Source organism: Melanerpes formicivorus, unplaced genomic scaffold (assembly GCF_026170545.1).
Source record: "Melanerpes formicivorus ecotype bairdi unplaced genomic scaffold, bMelFor1.0.p_v2 SCAF_18, whole genome shotgun sequence".
NCBI lineage: Eukaryota > Metazoa > Chordata > Aves > Piciformes > Picidae > Melanerpes > Melanerpes formicivorus.
In genome coordinates this window covers 12693621-12710813 of record NW_027142370.1, presented here as the reverse complement: position 1 = coordinate 12710813, position 17193 = coordinate 12693621, and the positions used below count along the sequence as shown (strand labels likewise).

Below are 17193 nucleotides of genomic sequence, written 5' to 3'. Positions count from 1 at the left end.
CTATCCACTGAGATAGGATAGGATAGGATAGGATAGGATAGGATAGGATAGGATAGGATAGGATAGGATAGGATAGGATAGGATAGACCAGACCAGGTTGGAAAAGACCTTTGAGATCATTGAGTCCAACCTATCACCCAACACCATCTAATCAACTAAACCATGGCACCAAGCACCCCATCCAGTCTCTTCCTAAACAGCTCCAGTGATGGTGACTCCACCACCTCCCTGGGCAGCACATTCCAATGGCCAATCTCTCTTTCTGGGAAGAATTTCTTCCCAACATCCAGCCTAAACTTCCCCTGGCACAGCTTGAGACTATGTCCTCTTGTTCTGGTGCTGGTTGCCTGGGAGAAGAGACCAACCCCCACCTGGCTACAACCTCCATTCAAGTAGTTGTAAAGAGCAATAAGGTCTCCCCTGAGCTTTCTCTTCTCCAGGCTAAGCAACCCCAGCTCCCTCAGCCTCTCCTCACAGGGCTGTGCTCCAAACCCCTCCCCAGCTTTGTTGCCCTTCTCTGGACACCTTCCAGCAACTCAATATCTTTCCTAAACTGAGGGGCCCAGAACTGGACACAGGACTCAAGGTGTGGCCTAACCAGTGCAGAAGTACAGGTGCTTATAAATAATGAACTGTGTGAAGCAGCTGCAATGAAATAGTGACCCAGCACACACTGCAGTGAGATGCCTGTAACAACTTCCAAGCAAAGCTCCTCTCACACCCTGGGCAGAACACAAATATTGCATCAGCAGCTAAAACCTAGCCATCAGCTACCCACTGCAAGCCTAAATGCATTGTGATCAGCAGGTCAGATCAAACTCCCAGGCAAACTTTGCAAACAGAATGAATGAAAGAACATCAAAGGGAACAATGGCCAAGGATGAAAGAAGTCCTTGTTTGAGTGAGACAATCAGGGATTGTTCTCTCCTGTCAGCAGTCAGCTCTCGGGAAGTTGGTCAGAGCGAATCAGTTTGACTACGGCAGACTGCTGTGTGTGAGGGCAAACCTAGCAGGTAGTGATGAGCATCAGTGTGTAAGTCACACAGGAGGATGACACCCACCCAGCTTACAGCAAGGAAATCTGCAGGAGGGTGATATAGAGGTTGGTTTGGGGAAGAGCTGAGACAAAGCATGAACAGCATCAGAGTCACTACCCTTGCACAAACATTGCCCAAAATGTACTTTTCACTGAGGAACAGCACATGAGGCATGCAAGGATCTCAGTGCAAGGTTACCCAGTCTGTGCCACCAGTGATACCTGTGCTCCTGACTGCACACACGGAGATAATCATAGAACTAGTAAGGTTGGAAAAGACCTCAAGGATCATCAAGTCAAACCTGTCACCCAACACCTCATGACTACTAAACCATGGCACCATAATGTTGTGCTCTCTGCAGTAACCAAGTGAGAAGTGTGATACTGTCTCCTTTGTGCCTGCTGCAGAGAGGTTAATGCTCTTTAACCATACTGTGATCTCCTGCAAATGTGACTGCTTGGAAGACTTCTCTTTCTGTGAAGCCACAGCTTCTGGATGGAAGTAGATATATCCATTGGCCCTCAGTCAGTTTCTCTCTGTTCTGCAATACAGGCTGATGTGTGCTGATTCCCTGCTGCGTGTCCTACATTGCATCTCTGATGCTGTTCACAGAATCACAGATTGCCAGGGGTTGGAAAGGGACCTCTGGCAATCACATAGAATCATAGAATCAGTCAGGGTTGGAAGGGACCACAAGGATCATCTAGTTCCAACCCCCCTGCCATGGGCAGGGACACCTCACACTAGATCAGGCTGGCCAGAGCCTCATCCAGCCTGGGCTTAAACACATAGTCCTGCCAGAGCAGGGTCACCTAGAATGGGTTGCACAGGATGGTGTCCAGGTGGGTTTTGAATGGCTCCAGAGATGGAGACTCCACAACCTCTGTGGGCAGCCTGCTCCAGTGCTCCTCCACCCTCAGAGTGAGGAAGTCTGTTCTTCACACGCAGAAAGACACAGCATCCTGCTAGCAGAATTTAGATTCTTCTTGAGTGCTAAACTTAGATTCATAGAATCATGGATGCCTAAGTAAGTACAAATTTACTTCCTCAATAGCAGGAGGAGCTCAGAAGATATCTGTGTTCCATCTGCATTCAGGCACACAGAAATGAAGTTCCTTCACCCTGCATTTTCTAGCCCTCAGCAGAACCCCCAAGCAGATGGGTAAAATTTCAGCACTGCAAATTAAGTGTTTCAGTGCACAGCTAAGGACTGTAAAGTGCTTCTCTGCTGAAAGTCTTTATCCATCCCAGAAGTGCTCTAGCACCAGAGTGAAAACAAACAAATAGCTAGATAAAAGCATGAATATTTCTATAGAAATATCAAAATATAGTTCAAATACATTCATGCAAATCCTGAGAAGGAAGAAAGAATTGGAGCACAGCTAAATATTCATCGCTGCTGCTGCTCCTCCTCCTCCCTTTTTAAAACCAAGGAGCTGTGGCTTTCTCCTCCACTCCTCACAACAAACAGTTTCAGCTATAGTGACTTCATTTTCTCTGGCTTAAAAGCTGTGACAGCCTAACTGAAGTACCTCATTTGGGGGAGAACCTTGATTAATGCCCTTTTCTGAATGCCTGAGATGGAAAATATTTCTCTGGAGCAGAAGTGATATTAAATGAAATTGATCAACACAAGAAATAAACCCTGCTCAATATGCATCACCATGTGAGTACTTCCTGGACAACAAGGAGAAGGCTACAAACCTTCCCTCAAGAATAAACTCTCATTTCTAGCTGCAGACTTCAAGCAGCTGGAAAAAAGTTAACCTTTAATGAACAATTACCTCACCTGGTTATAAAAGGAGGTAGCCCTTTCCTTTATCTACTCTGCAATGCTGTAAGAGGTGGGTTTTTAGCCTTTGTTAATCCCAGTAGATAAGAGAAGCTATGAGGCATTTGATTCCCTTTTTGACATGAAACAAAAAGAGACAAAGGTAATTTTCTGTACTGAAGCTTATGGACAAAAATCTCTCTAAGTGCTTTTGGTTTGGGGTCATTGAGGAGTAAAAGTTTCTGTGCCAGGTGTGTCTCAAAACCTCGTGTCTAATTTGGGGAGGTTGTTATCCCTGTGACCCAGGGAAATGAAGGCAGGCACTGATGATTAATCTTCAAAGTGGTAAGTGCTAATTACCAAATTTTTGTCTATACTGATTAAACTGTTCCAGAAGGTTTCTCTAACACAGGGAGGCCTGCGGTCCATGTCATGGCTGGGATGGAGCAGGGAATCTCATCATGACCTTCTTATCTGCTGGGGTTTGGATGTGAGCCCAAATTGTTTCCTTGGTAGAAGCACGTTGGTCTTTTGATCCGTGGTCATAAATGTCCTCAACTGAGTAACAGTGGCTCCTGGGAGCTGCTAAACTTAGGAGGTCAGGTGTGTACTGTGTTATTGCTGGAGCTGAGGAACAACAGGCTCAGTAACATCTATTAATAACATGTGGTAATTGCCTAGTGAGCTGGGTGAGTAGCTGAGCGCTGCTGCAGTGGGGAACAGCTGGGTGTTTGGCCTCAGCACTTCCCTGCAGACTCCCAGGCGACAGCATTTCCGTGCTGAGCCATGGCAGGGTGTTTTTCTTTCAGTGTTTGCTGTTTTTCCTTACTGAACCAGGCTGGAGCTGGGCTGGTGGCTTTTTCAAGGCTGGAGGAAATAATGCTATCTGGGTTTCCAACCAGGGAGACAAAAAGCTGACAGGACCCCACGAGAACACACTTTAACTCTTTAGTTAACTCTGAATGCACTTTCAGTCGAGAGATAACACACTAATCAAAAGGAAACATATGGCTGAACTATTTCTGTGTGTAGCCATAGTGTGAACATGAGAACACAACCAACAGCCATGCTGATATTGCTAAAATTCATGTCATTATTTGAGTAGGCTGGCTAAGTAAAAAGCTGCCACTGTGAGTTCACACCTCAAGCTGGACAGATCTCATACCTAGGGGCTCAAGTGATGCTTCTTTGCAGTGTACATTGCATTGCATTACATTTATTTCTCTGGATGAAGCAGAATAATTTAGGCAAGAAATCTAGGCAGTATCTTGTGTGATTTCATGTTTGTCATGCCAGCTGTACATGGTTAAGGATGCTAATTTCAGCCAAACCCAAGACAGAAAGCATGAAACTAAGAGGATATTTTAATGATAGGATTCGGCAAGTGGAAATAAGCTTTGGTATCTTTGGTGGACCTGAGATGAAAAAGGACAGGCAGGAATTGGGTGAAGCAGCTACAAAGATCCCTCCTAGCCCAGTCTGGGACTGGTTATCAGTGAGAAGTAGTTCTTCATAGAGAGAGAGATTGGCCATTGGAATGTGCTGCCCAGGGAGGTGGTGGAGTCACCATCACTGGAGGTGTTTAGGAGGAGACTGGATGGGGTGCTTGGTGCCATGGTTTAGTTGATTAGATGGTGTTGGGTGAAAGGTTGGACTCGATGATCTCAAAGGCCTTTTCCAACCTGGTTTATTCTAGTCACACAAATGACATTTTAGCCTGTTTCTGGGTTAAAATGATTTCCTGTGGCAGCAGCATGTTCCTTCACAGGTATGGCCCCAGCTGGGGTGGAATAATAACTGGAAGGTAAAACTCAGCCTTCATATTTAGCCGCGTTGTTTTTCCTCCAACAGGCTGCTGTAGTGATGAGTGCTCAGCTGAACATGCAGCTGCAGGAGGGCTGACAAACAGGATGATGAAAAACATTGCCAGAGAGTGACAATTGGAGGAAGTGTCTTGTTTGAGCATGCAGTGACCTCCTCAGTTCTTTCAACAATCCTGACAAGATCAGGGACAGCCCAACATAGGCAGGGCCACCAAGCCTTCATGTAACCTGTACAGTTAAAGAATGAAAACATTCTCAAGTCTCTCTATATTTTTTTAAGCATAACCTGAGCAGGTAGCACCATTTCCAGTGATAAAAGTGTAGTGTAAGGGCTGTGATTTGCCAGCATGGAAACTGCTCTGTGCTACCGTTGTGTTTTCCTCTTTGTTACAGTACAGTGGTCTCTGGAGTGACTTTGTGAGAGCAGCTGCTCATGCTGTCACTGAGGTAATTCACTTAGAATCAAGTAATGCAGATTGCTTTAATAAGAGAGCAGGAAGTCCAGAGCCAGCTTTTGATGACATCACCCTGGAGCTGAAAACTGGTTTTCTTGTTTCTGCTTCAGCTAGGTATCTAATAGACACCCCCAAGAATGGAAGTACCATGAATGAAATACTCTTTGGAGTAAAATAAACCTTTATTTAGAATAAACCAAACCAGGTTGGAAGAGACCTTCAAGATCATCGCATCCAACCCACCTAAACAACTAACCCATGGCACCAAGCACCCCATCAATCATAGAGGAGAGAAGATTTCTGATCTATTTGAAGGTGTCCCTGCTAATTACAGGGGGGAGTTGGACTAGATGACCTTTAAAAAGCCCTTTCAACCCAAACTACTCCATGTTTCTAATCTGGTATTGAAGAAGGAGTCAGGGAGCCTGGAGTTCAGTTGTTGCTATTTTGTTGTTGCCTCAAGTGAGTTGCATTTCTCCAGCTTTCACTTCCCCAACATAAACCCTGCTTGTACTTCCCAGATTTTCAGGAACACACTAAGCAGTGGCAGAGTCTGCAATGACTGGGCCATAGAAATATAGAGGAGGGAAGATCAGTATGCAGGGAGAAAAATACAGGGTTAGGTGACTCCTTGGGTTTTGCTAAACTCCCTGTGGGGGACACAGAGGAGGTGACAAGAGTGCCAGTGAAGCACCGAGGGTAGAAAGTGCAGCTAAAGATTATCCTCATATAGACACACAAATAAAATGTGATGAAAAGATTCAGGCTTATGAAGCTCATAGAAAAATTAATCAGGTAAAAGGTGATAAAAATGTGATATTTGTGGCTGCTGGCACAGCTACTCCATAAATAAACAAACCTGAAGTGGCATGCTTTGTGTGCTGCTTTATAGTGCAAGATCAAATTAATTCCAGTGGGAGGAGAGCCCTCTGGGATGAGTGGCTCGTTGTGATTTATACACCTACCTGAACACCTTCCAACCTCATAACTCCTGGAGAGATGGAGAGTTCCCAAGCATGCTGCAGGAACAGATTGGCTGACCAGTGTGAGGTGGCATTTATAACTCCTGTTAATGTGGTGTGATGGGATGGAGGTGAGTGAGAGTGATTTGTAATTAATACCTTGTTTATGAAATCTGGAAACATTTTAAGCTCCTGTTTCTTGAGGCAGATTAGCAGGAGTTGTAACTGATGCCTTGAAAGGCATCTGAAGGGTGAGTTTGTCCTACTCCCCTTGGAAAGAGCTGCAGGAGGGCAGCAGTGCTGTGTGGGATAACAACACCTCCCCTGCTGGAGCCAGTGCAGGGGAGGTCAATGAAGCTGGGGAAGGGCCTGGAGAATAATCTTATGGGGAGAGGCTGAGGGAGCTGGGACTCTTTTAGTTTGAAGAAGAGAAGGCTGAGGGAAGACTTCATTGTTCTCTGCAACTACCTGAAAGGATGTTGTAGAGAGGCTGGTGCTGGTCTCTTCTCCCAGGTAATTAGTGATGGAACAAGAGGGAATGGCCTCAGGCTATGATTGGGTAGGTTTAGACCAGATATTAGGAAGAAGTTTTTCCCAAGATTCAGGCATTGGAATGTGCTGCCCAGGGAGGTGATTGAGTCACCAACCCTGGATGTGTTTAGAGGTCGTTTGGATGTGGTGCTTGGGCATATGGTTTAGGGGTGAACCTTGTAGAGTAGGGTTCTGGGTTGGACTTGGTGATGCTGAGGGTCTTTTCCAACCTGACTGTGTCTGTGATTCTGTGAAACCATAGTCTGCAGGTACTATCCTGTCCAACAGGTGCCCTCCAGCTGTCTGACATGTCTCAGGATAACACCCTCCATGGCTACACACACAACTGGTTGATGGCCTCACCCCAAGTGCTGGGCTTCTGCTGACTGGGGGTGTATGAACTAGATGTGCATGGTCCATACTGATGGCACATGGGGTACTCAGTGCTGTAAGAGTGGCATGACTGTGATCCTATACATGCAGCACAGCAGGGAAGAAGGAGGTATAAAACTATGTCAAGGTGTGGAGGACAAAAAGCAAGCAGACTGGAAATAGTCTGCATTCTTTTCAGCTTTTCTCATCCCAGACTTTGGGGGTCATGTAGGATGTAGCAGCTGGATCTGTGGCAGTGTCTTGTGACAAAGAGGTGCTCTGCATGTACCCCCACAACAGACTTGCTGAGCTCCCACACTTGGCATTTGGTGCTGGATAGCTGCAGGGTGTGTGATAGATCTGCAAAACTCTACACTCCTGTGATTTAAACCCAGGGCAGAGCAAACTCATTGTCAAACGATTCTTCCCCAGGCTTTTTGTGCTGACAGCAAGAAACCTACCTCTGTGGTGAAAGGAAAGGGGCAACAAAGCCTGGTGCTCCATCTGAAGGAGCAGTTGTTACTCTGAACAATGCTCACTTAACACAACAGCCTGGATGTGTCCCATGGAGCCTTTTTAGCCACTAATGCAAAAATGCCAACAGGAATTATGGCTTTGAAAAGCAAAAGTGGGTGAATTGACCTTCCAGCATATTTGATCCATGTCTGCTTCACATAATGAACTTTAGTAGCTCAGCTCCATGCTCAGGAATGTTTCTGTCTTTGTCTTTTTTTTCTTAGGGGGGGAAAAAAGGAGATTTTGAATTAACAGCATCAGTTAATAGACAACTTTTTGTACTTGCCACATCCAAGCCAGGCTGTGCAATCAACAGGAAAGATAAGAAGGTCAAACAGGAAGAGCTGTGCTGGAGTCAGTTTTGAGCAGAGCTGAGGAGAGCACGGATCTGTCTGCTCCTTACCAGCATGTCAGAGAGAATCAGGCTTGGAAAAGGTAGGAGAAGTCCTGTGCTCTGTGTTTGCATGTCCATGTTTTGCTCTGCTTTAGGTGCTCCTGGCTGCTGTTTGACAGCGTGTTAGAGCTGCAGTCAGACAAGGGAAGTTTCAGTAGCTTTCAATGCTTTGCTGTGCCCACAGTGGAGTGGCAGGAAAATCTGCCAGTGTGACCTGTCAGGATGGGGAGAACCTGCTGGGAGTTGGTGAGCTGCTCTGTGCTCCCTGCTCGAGGGAGTGTTGTGTGAGCTGAGCTCTCCAGGAAGGAGAGCATTCCTTGTGGTGTGCTCCTCTGCATGAGTTGCCACAAGCCAAATTCTGTCACACCTAGCACTCAGAACAGAGTGCTGAGATTCACAGATGCCTTTGGTAGTTCTCTGACAGTGATCTGACTTTTTAAACCTCCCCTAGAGTTTATGCTTATTTCAAATCAGCTGCTCTGAAAGTGTGAAGCTTAGCTGACAGTTTTCTGTATCTGAAGTTGGAAATTTTGGACCTAGGGTGCTTTCAGAGCTGGAGTGCAGGTGGCAAGCATGTTTCAGTGCTGCTAAGGTATGAAGGAAATTAATCAGAAGACATGTTAAAGGAATCTATTGCATCTTGATTGGTGAGGTGCTTTTGTTTGTAGACTAGCTGTGGACAATGCAACTGCTTGCAACAGTTTACTAAGAATTAACTAACCTGAGGTTTCTTCAGTGATAAAGGAGTCAAGCTTCCTTTCTGGAGAGGACTCACATTCCTAGGTCTGTTTACCTGGATTACAGATTTGCTTTCCTGTTACATGGCAGCAGGGGAGGGAAGTGGGAAGTGTTGCCTATACTCTACATAGTATGGAGTTGCTTTACAAAAATTTGTGTCAGTGACTGAATTTCACAGAGCTCAAGGCTGTGATTTACTTTCTCTGAGGACAAAGTCCACAATGGTCTTGGCTGTGAGATGTTTGCAGCCTAATACAGATGTGAAACGTGTGAGCTGAAACTGGGGAGGAGGGGAGAGCTATGCTAGCATCAGCTTGGGAAAACGACCCAGATAAACCTCATGGTGAAGTGCTGTGACATGTGAGATGCACAGGAGATGAAACAGAGCAGATCAAGGGCATGAACAGTGTTGAATGTCCTTTAGATGAAGGCAATGAAGACTTCACTGCCTGGTCTGGAGCCTTGGAGGAATGCAGTGCACAGCATGAGATAAATGAAAATTTGAGGGGTGCCAGAGTTCTGTTGTCTCAGGTTTGGAAGAACCTGGAGACTTCAAATTCAGAGTTGTCCATGATCCACCGGGGGCTCAGCTGAGATGAGGGCAGAAACAAGCAGTAGCTGGTGCTCATCTTCTTTGGGTGAGATAAGAATTGATGCATAGAGGAGCAAGGGCATTAACCTTGGACCATCCAGGAGGTTTCCAGTATGTATGGACAGCCCTGGCTACTTCTCCAGCACTTCTACCATTCCTGTATGATCACAAATAATCTTTGCCTTGATTTCCATATCTGTAAAACATCAACAACTGGTGACTTGAAACCAGTCACTAGTAAGTTGTCCTGAGCCTCCCAGAGGGAAGATGATGAATATTTTACTGAAGGGTTTAGGCAACTAGTTAAAACAGAGGCCACTAGTGTGTGGGGGATCCTGTTCTCATATTCAGAAACACAGCTTTAAGGAGACAGAAGCTGTTCAGTGGATGTTGCTAACTTCCTCCCTCAGCTCCCTGTAAATGGGAGGCAGTTGGTGGGAGAGAAAGCATTCCTGCTGTCCACAACTCTGAAAACAGCAAAAGGTGCTGTTGGGGGATGCCTCAATCTGCATAGCAAGGGGAAGTGGAAAATATCAGCTATGTTTTCCCTTCCAGTTAGCTGTTTTCAAAAGAGAGATAGAAGCACTCAGTGCAGAGGAAGCAGCAACAGAGGGGAAAAGCATGATAAGGGAATTGTTCAGTTTAGCTTGCAGCAGGGGAAAAGTGTCTTATTTTCACCTTGTGTCCAACAGCTGCTGAGTGCAGACCTGTCCAGCCTGCTGTGCTCTGTGAGAAAGGAGGGGGCAGGGGGACAGATCTGAGCCTCACAGGTGCTGCCAACGGCTCTGTGCAGGGCAGTGTCCAGTGAGCTGAGGTGGTGGGGAGGGATGACACCAATGAGGCCAGTGTTTGTTCTCAGTACTTATGCAGAGCCATGTGGGCTGACATTTGACAGCTAAAGCAAACACAAAGGACAGGAGAGCATAACTGTCAGAAATGGGCTTGAGGTTTGAATTTTCACTTGATGTACCTCAGAGCTCACACAGAGTTATCCAAATAGTTCTACGTGATTGCCTTGGTGGTCTGTTTTGATTTGATCTGTTTTGGAATGACCTCCTTGGAGGACGTGTGTTCCTCACAGATGAAACTTGTATCCACCTGGAGGAAGAATTGAAATTATCCCTTTGTGCCAACTGGGATATGGAATCTTTCAGATCCTTCATGCAGAGAGCACTTTTGCTTTTCTTTCACTCACTCTGATGTTGGTGTGTTTATTTCCCCCCCAACATTGGTTCAGGTTCTGGGATACCATGGTTGAATCCTCTTGACTAGATCATATCCATTTTGATTCATTCAGGCATCCTATCTGCTCTTGAGATTTAAAGGCTCGTTCACAACCCTGTTTATATGTTGCCCTTATCAGGGTGCACTGATACTGAAGACAAGAAAAGCTGTGTGGTGTAGCAGACACGCTGGAGGGAAGGGAGGCCATCCAGAGGGACCTGGACAGGCTGGAGAGGTGGGCACAAGCCAACCTCATGAAGTTCAATAAGAGCAAGTGCAGGGTCCTGCATCTGGGTCGAGGCAATCCCAGGCACAAATCCAGGCTGGGCAGGGACTGGCTGGAAAGTAGCACTGAGGAGAGAGACTTGGGGGTGCTGGTGGACAAAAAGCTCAACAGGAGCTCTCAGTGTGCACTTGCAGCCCGCAAAGCCAATCAGATCCTGGGCTGCATCAGGAGAAGTGTGGCCAGCAGGTCGAGGGAGGTGATCCTCCCCCTCTACTCAGCCCTGGTGAGACCCCACCTGGAGTACTGTGTCCAGTTCTGGAGCCCCTATTACAAGAGGGATGTGGAGGTGCTGGAATGTGTCCAGAGAAGGGCCACAAGGATGATCAGAGGGCTGGAGCACCTCTCCTATGAGGACAGACGAAAGGAGTTGGGGCTGTTCAGTCTGCAGAAGAGAAGGCTCTGAGGTGACCTAATTGTGGCCTTCCAGTATCTGAAGGGGGCTACAGGAAGGCTGGGGAGGGACTGCTCAGGATCTCAGGTAGTGATAGGACTAGGGGGAATGGAATGAAGCTGGAGGTGGGGAGATTCAGGCTGGATGTGAGGAGGAAGTTCTTCCCCATGAGAGTGGTGAAACCCTGGAATGGGTTGTCCAGGGAGGTGGTGGAGGCCCCGTCCCTGGAGGTGTTTAAGGCCAGACTGGATGAGGCTCTGGCCAGCCTGATCTAGTGTGGGGTGTCCCTGCCCATGGCAGGGGGCTTGGAACTAGATGATCCTTGTGGTCCCTTCCAACCCTGAATGAAACTATGAAACTAATATCTTTTCTCTAACTCAACTGAACTCTAAGATTTCAAGTCCCAGTGTATTCTTTCCCCCCCTACATTTTGTTGAGGGTGGATATTTCTGCTTGTAAATAGCTGATGGGGAGGGAAAATAAAACTAACATTCCAAACACTGAATTTCCTTCCTGGAATGAAAGATAATCCTGATCTAAAACTAACCACTGGCTTTGGAGTCATGGAACAATGGGCAACAACTTGGAACAATGCAATTAAAATAGCCACCTGTGGAATTAAAATAGCCTTAATATCACAATATTTGTGTCCCAGTCAACAAGAGGTTCCACTATTTGGAAAATATAGAATCAGAGAATAGAATCATAGAATCAATAAGGTTGGAAGAGACCTCAAAGATCATCAAGTCCAACCTGTCACCCAACACCTCATGACTACTAGATCATGGCATCAAGTGCCACATCCAGTCCCCTCTTGAACACCTCAGGGATGGTGACTCCACCACCTCCCTGGGCAGCACATTCCAATGGTTAACAACTCTCTCTGTGAAGAACTTTCTCCTCACCTCCAGCCTAAACCTCCCCTGGTGCAGCTTGAGACTGTGTCCTCTTGTTCTGGTGCTGGTTGCCTGGGACAAGAGACCAACCCCCACCTGGCTACAACCTCCCTTCAGGTAGTTGTAGAGAGCAATGAGGTCTCCCCTGAGCCTCCTCTTCTCCAGGCTAAACAATCCCAGCTCCCATATACACACACACACACATGCAGAAGTGTTTAATTCTTGAGTGTGAAAGGGACCATGTTTCCTGGCACAGTACTGGGTGCAGCAGGGTGGGAGCTGCTTGCAATGCTTGAAGGAAAAGATCAGCTGCATAAATGGAAAAGCACATCCCCTGCAAAGTGAGTTTGGGCTCTGGCAGGTTTGTGTTTGTAGTCATTCATAACTAGGTCATCAAGCCTGATAGGCACTTCTTCAGGAAAGTTAGGGAGAGAAAGTGAGATCAAAACAACCAGGCTAATGACATGCATTAGTGGAAATACTCTGTTCTGAGGGAAGGCATGAAAATTGCCTGTTTGAGTTGCTGTCTGGGCTTCACAGGTTTATGTGAACTCATGCACAGAACTTTATATGGAGAACTGCAATGCTACAGCAGAAAACATCTCTTGAAAATCAGCCTCACCACTCTGCCTGGCACTTTTGAATGACTGGCAAAATGGGACAATGAGGACGTTAACCCAACATCCAGCCTAGATTTCTTCACACTTCACTAATTAATGTACTTGAGGTACAAATGGTTAAGGTCTAATTCCCAGAGTTGGTCAGACCACCTCCCAGCATACCTCCTTTTAGTCCTTTATATATTTGCTTAATTTCTGTCTATGTAGGCTACTGCTCACTCAAGTTTTCCATGGTCTAAAGGCCTCAGTGACTGCACAGCAGAGTAGGAAAGCTGAGCAGACATCACTGCCTTGTCCCATGTACCTGGCTACCATGGTGGACAGCTGGGAGCTGTTGTGCAGTTCATGTTGGAGCTGTTTGCTCAGATTTGGGGTTCTGTGACATGAAGCTTGGAGGGCAGGAAGTGCTGGCAGACATGTATGTGAAGGCACAAGCCAGAACAATCTGCTTTGAGATACTCCATTGCATGGTGAACAGAGAAGGCAGAGATTTCCTGCCCAGTGTGAAAGCAGATCATAAAGGGCTACTAGGTGACCAGGCACTGAGGTTTTGGCAGAGTATAAGTAATCTATCAACAGCTTCAATTTGAACCAATTTCTGCTGGAAAACAGCAGAGAGGACATGTCAGGAAGATCACAAGTGTGTATGCTGATAGCACATGCAGCTGAGCACGGCTGGATTAAGCACAGAGGAATCTGGGTAAATCCAAATGGTGGGACCAAAGCCAAATCTATCCTCTGGGTTTATGAAACCAATTAGAGGCCTGTGAGAACCCACTGAGGAAGGGGCTCTAAATATCAGTGGGGCATGTGCTGCCTGCTTGAGCTATGTCCTTTGTGGGTGCATTGGCTGGTGTGATCTGGCTGTGTTGTTCTGAAGCTGAACTAGCTTGTGCCCAAGAAATAAGATTGCAGAAAGTCTCACATCCGTGACTGTAGATGGAGCACTGAAGCTTGCAGCTGCTTCTGCTCTACTTTCATTTCTATCCCTCCCCCCCCCCTTTTTCTCCCTGCTGATGTTCATCCCAGTACTGATATTCCTGCAAGAATCTGCCTCTAGCTTCAGCAGCTCACTCTTCTGCTTTACTGCAAAGAAATCTCTGGATCCTGATGTCTGTCATCCTGCACTGTGGTTCCTGCAGAGGATTCATTCTTCAGCTGAGCTTAAAATCCTTCCTGCTTGTTTGAATTAATCATGTAGCACCCATTCCATCCTTACCACCCTTACTGAATGATGCTGTTCCCCTGCACTGCCTCTTCTAAATGTGAGCGATGCTGTCCCTCGGAGGCTTTGCAATAAAGCTGGCCAGGAATGAATGACTGGAGGGCACAAGCAGATTTCACTTCAGGCCTTGGATTGCTGCTCTTTGTCAAATCTATTGCTTTGTTGCTAAAGCAAGGAGGCCACTGGATTGCAGGAGCTTTTTTCTGGGATCATAGAATGGCTGAGGTTAGGAGAGGTCTTAGATGAATTTGGGTGTTGCACAACAATCCCACTGAGGGAAATCTAAAGCAAATACCTTCATGTGTACTGCAATTACAGGCAACTTCTGTAGGGTAAGGACAGCTCTCCAACATGTGAATGCATTTGGACACTTCTTCAAAATACTGATTTCTTTCTTGGCCTCTTAAACTTTTTCTTTCCACCCCTCTCCTCAGATTGTTGATAATGTTAATTGAATCGCTGTAAGGAATTTGATCATGGAGAGCGTGGCAGCAGCAGGCAGCACACCCGTGCTCGACCTTAACACCGTCCCTGGTCTAGAGGGAAATCAGGAGAGGAACTTGGAGAGGAAAGAAATGAAGCAGGAAAGGTGCAAGGCTGAGCAGGCACCTGTGGAGGCTGATGCTGCTATCAGCACTGTCATGGATGGAGTTGGGATGGACATGCTGCAAGAGGAAATGGGTAAGACATTGATCAATACATGCTGGTCACTTGGCACTGGGCTTCTCTTTGCACTTAAATTACTGTGCTCTTCAGCTGTCATTTTGGGGATTTCAGCTGAGCTTTGGGGGGTTTTGTGTGTGTGGGGTTTGTTTTGGTTTTAAATACATCTACAACTGTTAAATGCAACACAACAAGCAGTTGTATCTCCTCTGTGACAATGCTGCATAGGTTGGGCTCTTAATTGAAATTCACTTTTGGCAGACAAGAGTAGAATCACTTGGGTTGGAAAAGACCTTTAAGCTCATCCAGTCTAACTACTCTCTAACTGCCGCTAAACCATGTCCCTCAGCACCACATCTCTGCCTCTTTGAAACACCTCCAGGGATGGGGATTCAACCACCTCCCTGGGCAGGCTGTTCCAGTGTTTGAGAATCCTTTCAGTCAGGAAGCTTCTTCTAATGTCCAATTTAAACCTCTGCTGGTGCCGTTTGAGGCCATTTCCTCTGGCCCTACCATTTCTTACTAGGGAGAAGAGACAAATACCCACCTAGCTCCAACATAGTTTCAGAGAGTTGTAGAGAGTAAGCAGGTCTTCCCTCAGCCTCCTTTTCTCCAGACTACACAACCCCAGTTAAAATATTTCCTGTTGGGTATCTGTGTTTCAGTAAATAACTTTCAAGGACAGTCCATATTTGGTACTATCGAAATAGCTGCACTGGCAAGCTCCCACACCAAAGTCACACTGATTATCTTTACCAGCTGTCAAATGATGACCAAAGCAATTAATAAGATGTCAAAGTTTTGATGTTTGCTCTGTTTGTAGAATAGAATAGAATTAACCAGGTTGGAAAAGACCTTTGAGATCATTGAGTCCAACCTATCACCCAAGACCATCTGATCAACTAAACCATGGCACCAAGTGCCTCATCCAGTCTCTTCCTAAACACCTCCAGTGATGGTGACTCCACCACCTTCCCTGGGCAGCACATTCCAATGGCCAATCTCTCTCTGTGTGAGAACTTCTTCCTCACATCCAGCCTAAACCTCCCCTGGTGCAGCTTGAGACTGTGTCCTCTTGTTCTGGTGCTGGTTGCCTGGGAGAAGAGACCAACCCCCTCCTGGCTACAACCTCCCTTCAGGTAGTTGTAGAGAGCAAGAAGGTTTCCCCTGAGCCTCCTTTTCTCCAGACTCAGCAACCCCAGCTCCTTCAGCCTCTCCTCATAGGGCTTATGTTCCAAACCCCTCCCCAACTTTGTTGCCCTTCTCTGGTACTTCTGACTGAAACAAAGGAAAAGCAGAACTACAACTGAGTGAGGTCCTAGAAGCTGTGGGGAGCTGAAATGGGAATTGTTCCTTACATACAGCCAGGCTACACCTCAGCCAGCTTGCTGTCACATTTCTGTTTCAAAAACAAATATTGTTGAGTCCAGACTAAAATCAAACAAACCTCAGAGGGTCTTTGTCAGCCCTGTCAAACACGCAACCAAAACACAACAAACCCCAAAGTGTTTGGAAATGGCAATTTCTAGCACACACTAATAATTGGCCTTAAAGATGATGTTTTTATTGCTTAATGTCTTTCCTCTGAAGTAGGAAAATTCTGTTTCTGTATCCTCCCTTATTTGCATGACTTTGTTCGTGCAACATCAATAGAGGCACTCAAGGGGAAGGTGCAGAAGGCTGAGGAAATTACCATGCTCTACTCTGCTACAGGGTTTTCTTTAGAAGCAGATCTGCAGAGGAAAATGTTTTAGGATACATGGGGGAGAAAAAAAAAGAAGTTTTCCTCTTAAAAATTAAAGATCTGTTTCTCCCACTTTCATTCTTAGCAGTATCAGGCCTTGTCTTCATTGGGTTTTGCCAAGGGAGCCTGGAGAAAACATTGGAATTGGTTGGAGTGGGTGTTTTCTTCAGCGTGAAAATGTGTCATTCCAAAAGGACTGGAAGAAATATGGGTCAAAACCAGGGGAAAAAGTAGATTGCTGTTAGCATAACTTAGACTTTGTCTTCTCTTTCTGAAACTTCAAACCAGTTGTTTTCACATGGTCCTAAGTGTGAAGCTTGTAACAGATAGAATTCTTTTGCCCTGTGTATGAATTAGTATCACTAAGGCTGGAAGAGACCTCGAGAATCATCAAGTCCAACCTGTCACCACAGACCTCATGACTAGACCACAGCACCAAGTGCCATGTCCAATCCCCTCTTGAACACCTCCAGGGATGGTGACTCCACCACCTCCCTGGGCAGCACATTCCAATGGTCAACAACTCCTTCTGGGAAGAACCTTCTCCTCACCTCAAGCTTAAACTTCCCTGGCACAGCTTGGGACTATGTCCTCTTGTTCTGGTGCTGGTTGCCTGGGAGGAGAGACCAACCCCTTCCTGGCTACAACCACCTTTTAGGTAGTTGTAGAGTAGCAGACCCTCAAATCACTGCCTGTTTCTAATCACTGCCAGTTTATTCTATTGAACCCCAGTGGAGGCCACTTTTTAGTACAGGTGCAAAGGATGATGAAATGAATCCTACATCTTTCTCCCTACCACATGGGGCTTCAGTTTCCTGAAGCTTCCATCTTGAAGCTTCACATCAAAGTGATGAAATGGAGATTTAACTTCCCCCTTCAGCAGGACAGATATGACCTACAGATACTGTCTGTGGGGTTTGGAAACCATATAGCAGGAAGGGGGAAGAAGGTAG

The 17193-nt window shown here is 46.3% G+C and overlaps 1 protein-coding gene across 1 annotated transcript in view; it reads left to right on the top strand.

Moving 5' to 3' along the window:
* Positions 1–7783: 7783 nt before the first annotated feature.
* Positions 7784–17193, top strand: part of SH3TC1 (SH3 domain and tetratricopeptide repeats 1) — a 31802-nt gene continuing 22392 nt past the window's right edge. Inside the window, exons 1-2 of the mRNA XM_068149655.1 lie at positions 7784–7902; positions 14268–14514. Coding sequence (XP_068005756.1) covers positions 14310–14514 — 205 coding nt within the window. The 5' untranslated portion in view covers positions 7784–7902; positions 14268–14309. The remainder of the gene's footprint in view (positions 7903–14267; positions 14515–17193) is intronic.